The sequence below is a fragment of the Magallana gigas genome, chromosome 4, assembly GCF_963853765.1.
Source record: "Magallana gigas chromosome 4, xbMagGiga1.1, whole genome shotgun sequence".
NCBI classification, from domain to species: Eukaryota; Metazoa; Mollusca; class Bivalvia; order Ostreida; family Ostreidae; genus Magallana; species Magallana gigas.
Window position 1 is genome coordinate 32,483,039 of NC_088856.1, and position 16,021 is coordinate 32,499,059.

The 16,021-nt window shown below is 38.3% G+C and overlaps 2 protein-coding genes across 6 annotated transcripts in view; both read left to right on the forward strand.

Moving 5' to 3' along the window:
- Nucleotides 1-6,689, forward strand: part of LOC105342542 (plexin-A4) — a 31,713-nt gene extending 25,024 nt beyond the window's left edge. For 2 of the 5 annotated variants that reach the window (XM_066082118.1, XM_066082119.1), the window contains exons 26-35: nucleotides 52-198; nucleotides 302-458; nucleotides 1,475-1,611; nucleotides 1,720-1,816; nucleotides 2,101-2,216; nucleotides 2,813-2,905; nucleotides 3,543-3,712; nucleotides 3,985-4,273; nucleotides 4,444-4,518; nucleotides 4,721-6,689. In XM_066082118.1, the coding sequence (XP_065938190.1) occupies nucleotides 52-198; nucleotides 302-458; nucleotides 1,475-1,611; nucleotides 1,720-1,816; nucleotides 2,101-2,216; nucleotides 2,813-2,905; nucleotides 3,543-3,712; nucleotides 3,985-4,273; nucleotides 4,444-4,518; nucleotides 4,721-4,822 (1,383 nt within the window). In that variant the 3' untranslated portion in view covers nucleotides 4,823-6,689. Of the gene's footprint in view, nucleotides 1-51; nucleotides 199-301; nucleotides 459-1,474; nucleotides 1,612-1,719; nucleotides 1,817-2,100; nucleotides 2,217-2,269; nucleotides 2,374-2,812; nucleotides 2,906-3,542; nucleotides 3,713-3,984; nucleotides 4,274-4,443; nucleotides 4,519-4,720 lie in introns of all 5 variants that reach the window. The other 3 variants (XM_066082120.1, XM_066082121.1, XM_066082122.1) reach the window with 3 other exon arrangements.
- Nucleotides 6,690-9,180: 2,491 nt separating this feature from the next.
- Nucleotides 9,181-15,153, forward strand: LOC105342571 (fibropellin-3). The gene is made up of 11 exons (XM_011449565.4): nucleotides 9,181-9,467; nucleotides 9,569-9,688; nucleotides 9,785-9,925; nucleotides 10,345-10,467; nucleotides 10,567-10,692; nucleotides 10,797-10,910; nucleotides 11,077-11,196; nucleotides 11,336-11,569; nucleotides 12,046-12,490; nucleotides 13,804-14,589; nucleotides 14,968-15,153. Exons 1-10 carry the CDS (start codon nucleotides 9,221-9,223, stop codon nucleotides 13,847-13,849), a joined length of 1,716 nt encoding a protein of 571 aa, XP_011447867.4. The 5' UTR covers nucleotides 9,181-9,220; the 3' UTR covers nucleotides 13,850-14,589; nucleotides 14,968-15,153.
- Nucleotides 15,154-16,021: the final 868 nt, after the last annotated feature.

Below are 16,021 nucleotides of genomic sequence, written 5' to 3' on the forward strand. Positions count from 1 at the left end.
ATTCCTGGCGGTAAGAGTTAGTCATTGATTGTGGGCGGTGCTGTATTGTAGGACTGTGCCGGTGAGCCTCTGTTCCTCCTGTATCAAGCCATGAAGAAACAGGTGTCTAAGGGACCAGTTGACTTAGTGACCAGTGAGGCCAGGTTCTCCCTCAGTGAGGACAAACTTATCCGACAGCAGCTCGACTACCAACAGATGGTACAGCAAACGATCCATTTCTCCTTCATTTTTAAAGGTTTCCTGATCTATAATCATTGACAAGTCCATTGACAAATTGATTGTTTGCAATCTGCTTTTGCAGGAAATATTTGTGACAGACCTGCACGAGTTCTCGTCGCCAATTCCGGTGCGGGTGTTGGATTGTGACACCATATCTCAAGTGAAGGAGAAGATCCTGGACGTTCTGTACAAACACGTCCCACATAGCAGTCGCCCCGTCAAAGACGATGTCGACCTAGGTATGTCACTGCTAATGAAAAAAAAGGGAATAACAGTAATGAATAATGAAGGTTTATAGGGTAGTTGAAATATGTATGTTCTTCATTATCATCCACATGTTAAGAAATGCATCAAATCATGCATATGCTTTTCTTTTAATGTTTTGGTCTGCAGTTTCGAATGTACAATATATATAAGGTTTTCATGATTATTTTAAAAAATGTATACATGAGGAATTGCTATGGTGTATAGAGAGAGAGATGAGAGGAATACTTTTATTTTCTGACCTTTATTTCATATTGTTTTTCATATGAATAAAAGATTTTAAGAGCCATTGAGTATAAGTCAAGGATATGTGGCTGTTTTATAAGAGAATAGTACATTATAATGATGTTGATTTTTTTCTCTCTATAAAGGGCATTGTTTTAACTTGTGTGTGTGTCTTGAGTGTATGATGATAGAAATCATGCTTGGAGGAAAAGACATTCAAAGGTTCCTGTAGTGTATCTAGTGTCAAATAGGGGCGATGATAGTGTGTTCTAGTGTAGAAAGTTACCATACTTATTTTGGTCTTGACAAAAACTAACATATGGTGTATAGAGTGTGCTTTGAAACAAAATGTTTGTAAAATCAATACAGACTGCTTTAACATCATGGGTGGTTATGTTTGTCTGATTTCTTGGCTTTGACGGGCTCCTTTTGGTACTGCTAGTCTGAAAGTAGAGAATCAGAGTTAGACTCTAGTACTAGTACAATGTAGACTGCTAATGCTAATGTTTGACAGATAGTTGATAATAGCAGAGATATGTTTGAGACCCAGTGATTGAATACTGTTGATTAACTTGCCAACCGCTTTCCTTTGTTTCCTTTCATGATTATTTATACCGATTTCTCTGTCTCTCTCTTATCTAACTGTGATCTCTGTAACTGCATGGCTTTATCATCATCGTCCTCATTTCACATCATCATTATCATCATCATCCAAGCAGGTGCTCTATCAGTGAGAGTGGGTTAACGTTTTACCGTTGGTTTACAGTTTTGTATGATAAATCTGCTCATACCGCAGAGTGGGCCAATGGGAACAAAGGGAGTCGGCTGATTCTTCAAGACGACGATTCCACGACTCGAGTGGAGGGGGAGTATAAACGCCTGAATACCCTCAGTCACTACAAGGTCAGTCTTCGTCTACACATAGACTCACTTAGCTGTCTGAAATTTTGCTATGCATTGAAATAAAATCAGGATCGGAGTTGATTGGTTAATAAATTCAATTTAATGCAGGTTCCAAATGAAGCTTTAATGTCTCTGGTGGAGAAGCAGCCACCATCTTATAACAATCTGTCGCTGACAAACTCAGAAAAATCCAATAGGTTCTATGGTGAGTAGTCTCTACAATGATGAGTCTGGGATTTATTTAATTAATGAGATGCCAAGTGGATATTAGATGTGGGAATTTCATTTACTGTACATCCAGCTTTTATTCTATTTTTGGTGGTAGAGTTTTGTACACAGTCATATAAACTTTGTACAAGTTTATATGACCAAATAAAACAGCACACAGGCATTGGCAGCATTTTATTGACTCCATTACGGAGAAGGTTGGTGAAGAATCCGCCAGGCTGAGTATCTTCTCTTTGATTGATTGTTTTGAATCCATTTCAGTTCCAGAGAAATTTCAGCCACATCACACCAGAACTTCCTCTTTTCAACGAACTCTGTCACCACAAGGTGTTCATATTGAAGGTTTAGAAAACTATGGTGTAAAATATTACCATTTAGTAAGTACCCACTTGTCAGCCATGTTTCATTTAGATTTTGTTCTTGTTTGCAGAAAATGTCCCGTTTTATACCAGAAGTCCAACACTAAATCGCTCTATAACCCCTCAAGATGTTCATATTGAGCTTGATAATTATGGGGTGAAATATTATCACTTAGTAAGTAAATGCTTAGGTAGACATTCTCAGTTGACACCACTAACTTCTCTGTGATCTTTCATTGTAATCGATCCTAACTCAACTCACCTTATTTTCTCACCCCACACCTGTACCTGTGGTCTTGAGAATGGCTTGAAAGGCGCTCACAATGCTTCAAGTACAGAACTGTAGTGTTAAATAAAACTGGCTAGTCTCTCTCTCTCCAGCTATGGGAAATGGGATCTCACTTTTTCTAGTTTTCAAACAATTATCCTCCAAAATTCCTCAGAAGTTATATGTTACGTAGTGTGATAGTCATTTGAATGAACTTGATTAATAGAGTGTCACTGCTAACTCTTTGTCAATACTTGCTTGTTAATCATGTAACATGCTGTTTCTGAAATTTTTTGGTGTGTTTGTAAAATCCTGTTATTATAAAGCTACGGACAATTTTTAAAAGGTAAAACCACATGACAGTGATCCGACAGGTGACGGGAATCGGGGAAGTAAGATGGTGTCGGAAATCTACCTCACACGACTGTTGGCCACCAAAGTAAGTAAAGCCAGGGGAACAGAAATGTTCAGTATGGTAATGAGGGAATTGTTTTGGTGTTATGAATTTTTATGTCTTCCTGTAAACTTTTATTTTGTATTGTTAAAAATAAATTTAAAATTCTCCATCTCAGTTGTGGATTAAGAGTGAACCAAATCAATTGTTGATTTTATAATAAGCAAGTCTATATGTATAAAGTATGACTTAAGAATATGGCAATCTGATTAGAGTCAGATCCTAGATACTCCTGTTTATATGATATGCCTTGTAGTGACATCACATAAACAGGAGCATCATGGACCTGATTTCAATCAGATCGAGAATACGGAAGATTTGCACGGTTTTGTGTGTATGAAACTTTTGTGTCCATCATATCATATGTTACGTTTAACATTTGGCAGTGCATTCTATTTACTGCTCATGGCAGAATGTGGCTTTTGTTAAATCAAGTACTTCACTAAATGCCATGCATATATGAACAAGAATCGTCCCTTTCAGGAATATGCTAATTCAAATCCACACCAACCTTTTCAAAAACTAATTTCTGCCAAACATCATACATGGCAAATATATTAGGTTTACAGTAATTGTTTCATGAGATACAGTGTTGTACAGTGTTGTTTCTGGTGTCTGTCAGGGTACACTACAGCAGTATGTGGATGATCTGTTTGAGAGGATCTTCAGCACCGCCCACCGCGGCACCGTGCTGCCTCTGGCCATTAAGTACATGTTTGACTTCCTGGACGACCAAGCTCTCCTGCACAACATCATGGACACGGAGGTCGTCCACACCTGGAAATCCAACAGGTAACCTCTTCTTGTCAAGGATAGATATAGCTATCTACAGGTATCATGTTACGCCCCTTAACATCATTTAGTGAATTCCAACAGGTGCGATTAATATTTACATTGACTTACAAATATCAACAATTTTCAAAAATTGTATATTATCAAGGAAAATGTTTAAATTTCATGTAAGTGTGGCTTTCCTTTGTGTTTATTAATAGCACTCTGGTAAACAAGAAAGTGTCCATTTCCTGCAGCACTAATCTTACATTTTCTGTCTTTTATCATTGCAGTCTTCCACTGAGGTTTTGGGTGAACGTCATTAAAAATCCAAATTTTGTGTTTGACATTTATAAATCCAACATTGTGGATTCGTGTCTTTCTGTGGTTGCTCAAACTTTCATGGATAGTTGTTCAATGAGTGAACATAGACTTGGAATTAATTCTCCATCAAGTAAACTGCTGTATGCCAAAGATATCCCGAAATACAAGAAATGGGTGGAGCGTTATTACCAAGACATCAAAATGATGCCGGCCATCAGCGATCAGGATATGACGGCACTGCTGACGGATGAGTCCAGGGTATGTAGCCTCTCCCCTCAGTCTTCTCTCTAGTTTCTTCACGCAGAGATTCTGTCAAATATCCTTTTGTGGAGGTCTAAAATTGCAGCTTTTAGTATTAGTTTCTTTATTATTGAATGTGTATGAGTACCGGGTATGTGATATTAAAGTTTGAAAATGAATATTTACAGCAACATGCTGATGATTTCAACACAACGGCAGCCCTCTATGAACTGTACAAGTATATTCAGCAGTACTACGAGGATGTAAGTACAAGAATCTGACATCCACTTGTTAGGGATCTGTCACTAATGCATGGTTAGATGGAGCAAGACATGGCAAATTTTTTACAAGACAAGTTTCACAGAAGTGTATACTTCATTGTTAAGAGATATTTGAGTGCACTCTATTGTATATGTACCGGTATTTACATGGCAATTACTGACTAGTAAATGTTTTATTCCTCAGATCTTGGCAGCCCTGGAAGAGGATGAGTTTGCCAAGAAGAACCGACTGACTTACAAATTAGAACAAGTTAGAGCTGCAATGGAATCAGAAGTGTACTGTTGAATCTGACTCTTGAATCTGATTTGTTGAGAGTTCAAACACCGAGTTAGACTCGCAGTTGGACCCATAAACTGCTGAATTGAAGCGCTTAGACTTGCCATGACTGCTGGTTGTCATCTGCTACTTTTACTTTCTCTTTAAATTCTAACTTAGAAAGCTGTGTGCCATATCTAAATAAAAAAAAATAAAGAAACTTAATATGATAAATCTCAACCATGGGAGAACCTGCTGTTAGTTAATATTTTTTTGCTGATTTATATGTAGTTTTTAGGAAATTTTATCCATATGTATTTTGATAATATTTTACAAAGCTTTAAATGTGCACTTCTGTTAAGATCTGAGTATATCCTCAATCATTTTAAGCCAATGTAAACATCAGATTTGCCAATGTGGACTGTCTATGCAGCTCGTGCTGTTGCTTTTTGCTATTTTTAGATGTGTATATTTGTGCCAAAGTACATATGAATGGTTGATCATTTCATCTCTCATCCGGCGTATAAAAGTGGTTCATATATTTTTTTCGTCATTTATATCAATGTGTGATACAATATTGCTCATGTTGTATATATAAAGAACAATGTTGTTTTTTCTTTTTTTTAAAAACCAAAATGCTCTCCACAGAAGGAAATATCCACTGTTGTATGGTTATAGTTTCAACAGATTTATATATAATGCTCAAAAAGACTTGAGAGTGTGGTTGTCACTGGTTACCTTATCACCGTGGGGTTGTGACAAGTTGTGATCACTCATTGTTAGAAGATGTCCCTTTTATCTAGTGTTACACTGTTCAAAGGTTTCCTGAACAGTCAGGCATTACTTGTTTATGATTATACATAGCTGGGGTTTTTTTTTTTTACTTTTAAGTTATTGTGTTTCATTTACACAAAGAAGAAATCATTTCATTTCCACCACCTTAACTTCAAAATATATCTTCTTTCTTTTTTTTTCTTCAAATATTGCATTTTCCTCCCACCTGATATGAATTTTCTGTATGGTTTTTGAAATCTTCGAGTTGAAGTACTACTTGTGTTTTAATTTTGTCTTGAACTATGTCTGTTGCTGAAATGTCTAAATAATGTTCTTTTTATTCCAAGCTTTTTTTTTTTGTGTAAAGATTGTAGAAATGGCAGCTGGAGTCAATTTTCGATGCATTGCTGTTTTTTATATGATCAATCTATGTTCAAACATGCATTGTAGTCCTGATAATAGTCATTTTCATTGATTGTAGATATTATTTAATAGATTCATTACTTTTTACCCCTATTGGACGAAAAATTATATATATATTATATATATTTAAAATTTTAAAGAATTTATGAAGTATTTAAGATGCGTACACATTATTTTAAAAATGAGGTTTAAAATCATGAAGTGGGTGTGAAGAAGTTTCATCCATTATATAGACATATGTACATATATTTGAATGTGTGTTGATTGCGTCATTTTTTAATTAACACTGTAGGCCTTAATTTGATTTTGATTTAACAAGAGTTTTAAACATGTGAATATTTCATGCATGCCTTGATTTTTCTTTTTTAAGGAAAAACAAAAAAAACATAAAGCTTACATTTGTCACAATATTGATGATCTAGTATTAAGTGGAGAGAGTCTTGAAGTGTGAGGAGATGAGAGAAGGGACCAGGGCTGTGTAGCTAACCCGCCCCCACCGTGTGGTCACTTCATTGTGAGTGTGTATTTGTGTGCGATAGGCTGACAGGCAGTGCAGTGTAGACGTAGAGAGAGGGAACGTTTGTTCATGGTGCTGAGCACTGTAGGTTGTTCTGTCCTAGATTTTTACCTTTTTACTAGTGCATGTAGTTCTACATAATATATATTAAACAACATTCTGGATATAAAAGCTGAACATGTGGACTGGTGTTGTGTTTGTTGATATTGATTTGGTTTATATCTGAGACGTTACAGTAAAACTCAGTTACAGTTGAACTTCGATATTTGAACACTGATATCTTGAATACAATGGATATGTAGACGTGATTTGTAAGTACCAACCACTTATTTTTAAGAATTTTACCCTCAATATCTCGGATACTCCGATATCTCGAATTTTTTCAGTAAAACTCGGTTACAGTTGAACTTCGATATGTGAACACTGATATTTTGAATACAATGGATATGTTGACGTGATTTGTAATTACCAACCACTTATTTTCAAGAATTTTACCGAATATCTCGAATACTCATAAATCTGGAAATTTTTAACAATCCTATAGTTCCAGATAACGGAGTTTGGCTGTATAGTGAAGTCCTAGGTTTTACTTCCCTATATCCATAATTGCATCAAGATTTGTTATAATGAGTCATGTTAATTCACAGTATTCACATTTACCTCCATATGACAATCATTTGTGCTTATTGAGGCATTAAATAAATTGAAGAATTTAGGTGGATATTAACTTTTTTAAACAGTAAATGGCAATTGATATGATATTGCTCAAGCTATAAAACATTTCTTGGCAAAAGATGTAGATATTGTAATGATTCGACCATAGTGGACCCAAAATCAATTCGCTAAATCCGTAATATCAGTTGATTATAAAAACAAATATTTATAAAAATACCATTGCTCAACCGGAGATTTCGCTGTAACTATGTTATACGAGTTTTGTGATATTAATTAGATCGGTTGAAACCTGTACTAAATAAACAGGTACATTTAATTAAGTACAATCATTTATTCAAACTTCCGTGATATCATATGATGCAGCACAGGTACATGGATTATCGTGATTAGCATTGCCATTTCTTAAGTGGAACAACTGTTTTTGGTGTTTCTGATTCCATTTAGAAAAAACGGAACAATTTTAGATTTTTTATTCCCGTGCTTGCACGACCATGAAGATCAAACCAGTATTTTTGTGTCGGGGCAAACAATAATTCTATTTTTCTCCTTTTAAACGGATTTATTCACGTTTGAACATCTTGATTTTCAAAAGTTCATATTTCCATTAAAGAAATATGTTGAAATCGTGTAAATATTCGATATTTGGCAAATTAGTGGTTTGTGCGTCACTGCAGTGTTTTTGCAAGCAATAAAATGCTTTCTATGGTGATTCATGCGGGATATGAAGGTAACGACATTGCAGAAAATACACATAACCCGCATTAGGGGGTTTTATTGTTCATATTTACATCTTTCTTTTAAAAAAAAATAAAGAATTTATCCTAAAGAGTAAGAAAAAGTAACTTAGAACCATTTTAACAAGACCTTGGACTTTCAGTAGGTTGTAACGATCTATTTCTTGCGTCAAAACAAGTAAAAATGACGCCGGTGTCAAGCGAAATATACACCGATTGCGTAGACTTCGCTCAAAAGCCAGACAAATCCTGTTGATTTCAAAGAGCCATGACTGAGTGGCCTACAATGAAATAGAGAGACCTACGTCACATTGCCGTTTGGCTCAACAGCCCAAAGTCCAAGCTCCTGTTAAAATGGTTCTAACTATTATAAATGTACATCACTAAGAGAAACGGCCAAGTCGTCTTGTATGGGAATTTGACTCTGGCATCATTATGGTTTTTCCGTGATTTGTCTTAAGTTGCTGAAGGTTAAAGAAAAGCTGGTTAGAACTGGATCGTGTAGATTTCAGTCCTTTTTGTTTCTGTAGTTTTGTGAATTTTAGTCACTCTGCGGAAGAAATAGAGGGAATTATACCTAATGGATGTAAATACAATAACATATTGAACATTCAAAGCACAATCAAAAGATTTACGACAAAATCCTTAGTTTTCAATTTTTATATAGTATTGTGGTGTCTACACAGAAGAGTGAGCCTTTAGTGAGGGGTGTTTATTTTGTTTTAATGTATATCGTTCTGTATACAACTGTAGATAAATCAACTCCATAAGTACTATCGGGACTTTGATGGGAGAGAGAGTGCTACTTGATTCGGTAAAAGCGGTCTCACCTTCTCAAGGAGGGGTGGGTATATAGGTCTAGGAGTTGTTTTCCGAGTTTTTTTTTTATCGATTTGTTTAATTAAAGTCTGTTTGTTTATAAAGTCTGGCTCCACCCCAGTACATGAGTCACCCAGGGGATTGTTTGTGTCAACTAAAGATCTACATCACATCCAGGGTTATTATCTATTAACGTTAACACGTAAATATACCTCTAATTGACTTCTATACTCAATAAGAAAAACATACTGAATGTAAAATTAAAGCATAAACCTTTTTTTCTCCCATAACAATGTAATAAACTGAATTCCCGAGTTGAACTAACGGTTGATTCCCGTTTGGCCGGGGGACTTGAAGGCGGCTTGTTTACACATCGTCACCCTCAGACTGACCAGCGCGGTCCGATAGCATCTCCCTTCCAGCAAGTTCTCCATACACCCTATAATAAAGCTCGTCTTGTTGATCAAATTGAACAAAAAGTTTAACATGGTGACACGAAACATAGCCTTAGTAGTGGTTATATTTGGCGGGGTGTGTGCGTGGTGTACGGCCACCCCCGTGTGCACGGTGGGCAGGGAGTACGTGGTGGACAATTGTGTTCGATACAGGTGTATTTTTGGGCGAGCTACCCCAGACCCCTGTCCCTCGGGACTGTTTCCGTCTTACAAAGTCGGAACAGGCTGCAGCTGGCCGAGGGAATCCGAATGTACCACGGACTTGGAGACAGGAAAAAGTAAGAGGTCTTTACTGTGACTGCTGAAATCTTCATTTTACGTAATTAAGATATTTAAGTTGATACCCGGTAATCTAATATATGTTTGTTGAATTTCGCAGTCATTGATCCGTGCAGTGGGGACCCTTGTTTGAATGGAGGTAGATGCATTGCTTCCTCCAATGGCCAATCCTACCTCTGTTCCTGTCCCGCCGGCTACCAGGGAGCTCGTTGTGAAATCAGTAAGGAAATTCCATCGTTTTACCGCGTTCTTCAGAAACGTTCACTATAATAACACATTGTACACTGTTAAGTATATCAACATTTTATTTCAAAAGATGAAAACGAGTGTTTGAGTAGCCCTTGCAAGAATGGGGGAGTTTGTGTGGACGAACAGAACGGCTTCCGGTGCCAGTGTACTGTTGGAGCTGGCGGAGTCTACTTCACAGGACCACTTTGTGAAACCCAAACATCAAAACGTGAGTCAGCTTCATAAAAGTGAACGAATTTATTGCGAAATACACTCACATGTACATGTATTTAGCTTGTTGATGCTCACGTAAAAGCGTGTATACTGTCTAGTATGTTGGTGCACAATACATGGTTATTAAACCAATAGCACAAAGAACATCAAGAATTTATACGTAATTTTCAAGTGAAGTGGGAAAAAGAGAAGGCAATTTATTGCGTGATCTACATGTGAATGATCTTATCAAATTATTGGTCGTGTACTACAACACTTCTTTTTGATGGGCTTTCCTTGAAATACCAGTAACATAACGCGATGTGTACTTTGCTTTTTTTCTTTTTACTTAGATAATATACATGGGTAAGAAATTGATTTCTTTTTCTAATATGACAAAAAAAGGAAATAAGACTTTTTTTCTTGGTGTTCAAGTTGAGAGTGTCTGCACGCCCAATCCCTGCCAGAACGAGGGCTACTGCTTTGATACAGGGGAGGGGTCCTTCTTCTGCTACTGTCGCCCGGCGTTCACGGGACCATTGTGTAATCAATCCATGGGTGAGTGTGTCTCTGTCCTAGATAACAGACAATGTATGTATCCGCTTCTTGTTGACAAAAAAACATGTTATTACTTTTTATTTAAATTTGTTTCTACAGAAATAAGCGACCCCTGCTCCAGTCGACCGTGTCTTAACTCCGGAATCTGCAGCAGCGTCGGAACGTCACAGTTCAAGTGTTTCTGTTCACCTGGGTACACAGGAACACACTGCGAACACGCTCAAGGTCCGTTATCTCATATCACCGAGTCGTTCAAACATTAGCTGAGCGTCCAGGAATGCATATCAAATACGTATTATTAGTTTCTATTTCATTTATTATTATTTTAGATCCATGTATTTCGAACCCTTGCTTGAATGGTGGTATCTGTTTTAAACTCGCCGATTTACCATCTTTTGGATGCGCATGTCCTGAAAAATTCACGGGCTCTCTATGTGAAACCGGTAAATACACATACATGCATTTTTGAAAATACTTTGAATTAAATTTTATTAAATTTACGTTTAAATTTGCTTTGGCTTAATGACAAATAGTGATACATGCAGGCATTTTTAATTTTGTGCCTATAGTCGTCATATGTCATGTGTCTATTCACTAATTTTTTTAAAGCTGTTTCTAAACACCCGTGTGATGACCGGCCGTGTAAGAACGGTGGATACTGTATGCAGGTTGGAAGCACATACAAGTGTTACTGTAGGTCCGGCTACACTGGGCCGGACTGTAGTCTAGGTAAGAGCCCCCCCCCCCCCTACCCTCCCAGCGTAAGCCTTCCAAGTGTTCCTGAACACACTGTAGTTTAACGCGGATGTAAACAAGGGAGCCTTCAGTACTGTCACTACTTTACTACTTTGATTCTCCTTTGTTATAGCGACATCAGCCATCATTTCTAACCAGTGTAGCGTTGGTACGGATCTGTTACCCCACCTTACGTACTGTCAGCTCTACTATAACTGCAGTGCACCGACTGGAAACATCCCAGCTAGGCCCCAGGAGCAGTACTTGGACGAGTGTCCTTACCCTCAGCTCTTCTCCGCCGCCACCAACAGGTGTGAGCCGTTCTACCGGGTGGAGTGTGGTCAGCGCCAGGTTCTGGTGGACTACTGTAAGATGTTACAGCTTTATTATTCCAAAATAGAAATTGATTCCAGGAAACATACATTAACCAATGTCAATGTATTTAAGGTGGTATGGAACACCTGTCGATATTAATTTGGAAACAAATACATTATGATCAAAATACTTTCACCGCGTGTTAAAATATTCAAATTTTACAATATTTGGCAAAAAATATGTTTAACCCATTGCGCCACACTGTCAGGAAACAGTTTTTGGAAAGAACTTTTTATAAATTATTATTGATTTTTTTTTTTTGGTTTTTAGGAAGTACGCCACAACATGAAGGTGTCCCTTACTGCCTTATTATATCATTGCGAAAGACTTTTCCGCAAGATACTAGTATAGCAGATAAAATTATACGATACTGTATTATAATAGAATTATTGTTGTTAATTTCTATAAAAATAAATCTTATTATAAAGGATTTTTGGTATACATTTGCGAATTTTTCGACCCTTGCAGGCGACTACTGGAAGCAAGTCTGTACGAGCACCTGCAAGCCTTGTTACATTGACCACCCGAGCTGTAGCGGCCTGACGGATGGGATTCACGGTAACCCCAACAAACCGAACACACCCTACTTCATGTCCTGCTACCAGAACAGAACGGTGTACACGTCCGAGTGTCCGAGGGACAGGCTGGGGACACAGATGGTGTACCACGGGGACAAATGTACCAGCGTGTTCCAGATAGCCAAGGCAGAGGGGGGTCGGCGACCCGAGTGCCCGAATGATACCCTTGGGACGTACCCCGATCCGAATGGAGACTGTACCCTGTACTACATGTGTCAAGGGGGCGTGGCCACGATGATGCAGTGTACTGACGGGCTGGTGTACCGATACGAGCCGGATAAACCCCTGTGTCAGGACCCCGCCGACGTGTGTGAGCCCTGCGGACGGAAATCTTGGTACGGTAGCTGCTAGGGAACGGATCAAAGTTCTTGGTCTGGATTTCGTGGTTATAGTCGGAAATCCACGAGCAACCTTGCATACGCTTACATTGGCCAATCACTGAACTTGTCTAGTTATTATTCTCAATCAACCAATGAAAAAGTAAAACTTGGGGGTTTTGGCGGGTTTTTTTTGGGGGGGGGGGGCTGGGTGTGAAAAAAAAGCATGTCAGCATTCAGGGACAAATATAGATGATCGCGATTGTTCATTCCTTAAACGAAAGTGTGAAGGGGCCATTTTTTCTCGGAATTGCGTATTCATGAGTTATTCGTAGGAACAAGAAAATTAGAGCAGGCTGGCCCACCGTCAGAGAGCGTACGTAAGATGTTCTTAGGGTTTCCGACTACTGTGTATATGATTTCATGTCGACTCTTTCAAAATTCAAGCTTAGAGTTATACAACTTACCCGCATAATATAGTTCTTTAAGAACGGATGAAGAAGATGAGGAGAAAGATATCTATCTCAAACTTTTTTTTGCCAGTAAACTAGATTTCCCGACTTCAGCACTAGATACAAATCATGGTTATTCGCGCACCTGTTAGCTGACATCTTTATTGTTAGACGTTATTGTCTACATGCTGTACGCAAGATACACTGTGTGTAGTTAAAATAGTAAAAAAAAAAACGGATGTTTTATCATTTGCAACCGTAATCTACAAGGTCATGGGCATTCCTTTCCATAAACTGGCGCGCAGTTTCTATGTGCGAAATTGTGATATCATATAATGATGATAATAAAATTAGTATGACTACTGCGGGAACAGACGAAAATACTGACGACGGACAAGACTATTTGATAAAAATTATTTCAAGCGGGGAGCTGTAATAAGGTGGTATGGTACATATGTGGAAATGTGAATTTAAGTACATTATAATATAACTAAAATACTTTTATCGGTTTATAATTTTCAAATTTTACAATATTTAACGCAAAAATACGTTTAAAATTGAAGGACTGTATTTTTGGAAAGGTAAAAATGTTATAGTCCCCAGCGGGATTCAAACTCATGACGTACAGGTTCGTATTGAACCCTCTAACCCACTGTGCTACACTGTTAGGTGACAACATAGTGAAAGAAACTATTAATAAAATCACACTTGATTTTATTGTTTATTTCGATAAATAGGTCGTCACAACATGGAATTGTCCTATACCACCTTATATGGCTTTTTCGAGAATGTATATGAAAGTCTTCTTTTCGGTTCAGAAATAAAATTGTTTTTATTTCATGTAATTAAGCTAGTTGATTGTTGATATTCTGATTTCAGTAACACAACCAACCAACCAGAAGTGATTGTCCCGCGGATAGATTAAGGAAGCATATGGGCAAAATACTTTACTAGAGTTCTTAGATTACTTTAAATTTTGAATCTGTTTACAATGTCATGATCGGATCATGACATTCAACATTCAGTCATGATGTATTAATGTGTAAATCAAGGTATATATACAATCTAATTTGTTGGAAAAATTTTCTCAAATATTTTGTATTTGTTTTTCAAAGCAGTCTACGTTTCATTATTTAGATATTTGAATAGGAAGATCTGTGATTTCACGGAATTACATGTAACTCAGATTCCATATGCTTCCTGAACACACCCGCGCCCTCTCTCGTAGGAAAAAGAAGTGCTGGTCGATTTATTTAAAGAAGAAAGAGAAATTCATCCAACCTGTTCAATACTTGTACACTGTAAATGAAATCCGACATTAACACAATAAAAATAAAAACTTGCTTACAGATGTGTGTCATATTATTATATATATTGACTCTACGAATAAAGAGGCGAGGTTTAAATTACGCCATCTTGCACAAGTCTGGCTTATTGTCCGGATCGCGACCTCCTTTTGTTATACGGGTCCTGGGCTTTAAGCATGAATCCAAACACAATCGCTCCACGGTATATTTGGGCGTTTTGGACAAATTAATGGAAGGATCGAGGTCAGTGATATGCCCGTGTCGCTGGACGATTTCTCGGAGCGCGTCATCACCCCCGCCATGCCCCCGCGGCTGGCCAGCGCCTGCTGCATCAGCAACTTCATCATCCCGGGCTCCGGTATGTGTCTTTCTTATGTCATGTGATCCACGATGCGATGTAGATATCATATCGAGTTGTATAAACTTAAATGTGTGAAGTAACAGAAAGTGAGATGTATGACGAGGTATACTTGTTTATTTTACAGAGAGGATGAAGAGAGAGAGAGAGAGACAGAGAGAGAGAGGAAGGAAGGAAGGAGGCATTTTATCTGGTTTTGCGCAATTTTGCTAACCAGGGGTTTCGATCAACTACTCCCAATAAGCGGAGTGGTGGTGGTCACCGTGTTTTACAGTGAAAGAGGGCGGGGGGGGGGGTGAAGTTAGGATCTGCTAGGCTTTCTTCCTTTGATTTACATGTACATGTTCTAAGGTAAATTGCCATTCCTGGTTGTTTCAGGGACCTTGGTGTCTGGTTTCGCGGTGTTCTGCTGTTCTAAGAACTCTGACATGGACACTGGCGACAAAGTGACCACGTGTGCGTGCAGCCTGGCGATCGGGCTCCTACAGCTGGCGCTGAGCGCCTTTATTCTGGTGGGGTGGTGCTGGAGCTGTGTGTGGGGCCTCCACTACGTGCAGATGTCCAGTATGTAGACTCTAGCTACGTATCTTGTCATGTTAACGTCATCCATCAAAACTTAGTGCATGTATGTTTACCGCCCGAGGATATGTATATACGTGTATATTTGGCTTAATTTTGACAGAGAAACACTATCCTGAGGGTTGGGGACTCGACCAGCCGACTAATATCAGGACGTCCCAGCCAACACGGGCCGATGTGACGTCATTTCTGTCCGCCGTCCACCGACAGGGTCACCCCCAGCCAGTGCTTCCACCACCGTACTCCCACTGTGTAGATCCGCCCCCGCCCTACGAGTCCATTTATCACCAGTCCAGGGCCGACTCATATCCTGGGTCCTGACCAGTAAAGTTTCATCGTTTGATGACATTGTGTATAACCTCGCATGACAGTGGCTCTTTTAGTCTCGCCACTCGTCAGAATAAAGGGGGCGACAACTCCTCCTAGTTCTGATACAAAAAAGATTCAGAGATCGAAATGAAATATTTTAAGTTGCTTAGTGTTGTTTAGGAATCAGGACTGTTCAGTAGAGTCTAACTAACCCTCATAAGTTATGAAGTATGAAGATAATTGGTTAAAACGACAGATACGGTTGTTGAGAAATTAAAAACTGAACTGTCGGTCGTTGTATATAGTATGTACTGGACAATGCAGATTTATTGTTCCACAGCTGGACATATTTGTCAGGAAAATGAAATTTGTGATGAATTCCTTTATGATTTCTTCACCTGTAAAATGACTGACAGATCATGTAGCTGTATTTACCGTATACTGTGTGTAATCAAACTTGATCTGTATTGTTCCGCCGGAATATTCTCAGGTATAACTATGTATCACCTTTATAATTTTACATTTATAATTCAACAATATACGT

What these genes read in the sequence shown, in the direction of transcription:
- LOC105342571 (XM_011449565.4), top strand. Translation starts at nt 9,221, where the DNA reads ATGGTGACACGAAACATAGCCTTAGTAGTGGTTATATTTGGCGGGGTG. An exon ending in GGGAGCTCGTTGTGAAATCA is followed by an intron (nt 9,689 to 9,784) that starts GTAAGGAAATTC and finishes TTATTTCAAAAG; the next exon opens with ATGAAAACGAGTGTTTGAGT. An exon ending in TGAAACCCAAACATCAAAAC is followed by an intron (nt 9,926 to 10,344) that starts GTGAGTCAGCTT and finishes TTGGTGTTCAAG; the next exon opens with TTGAGAGTGTCTGCACGCCC.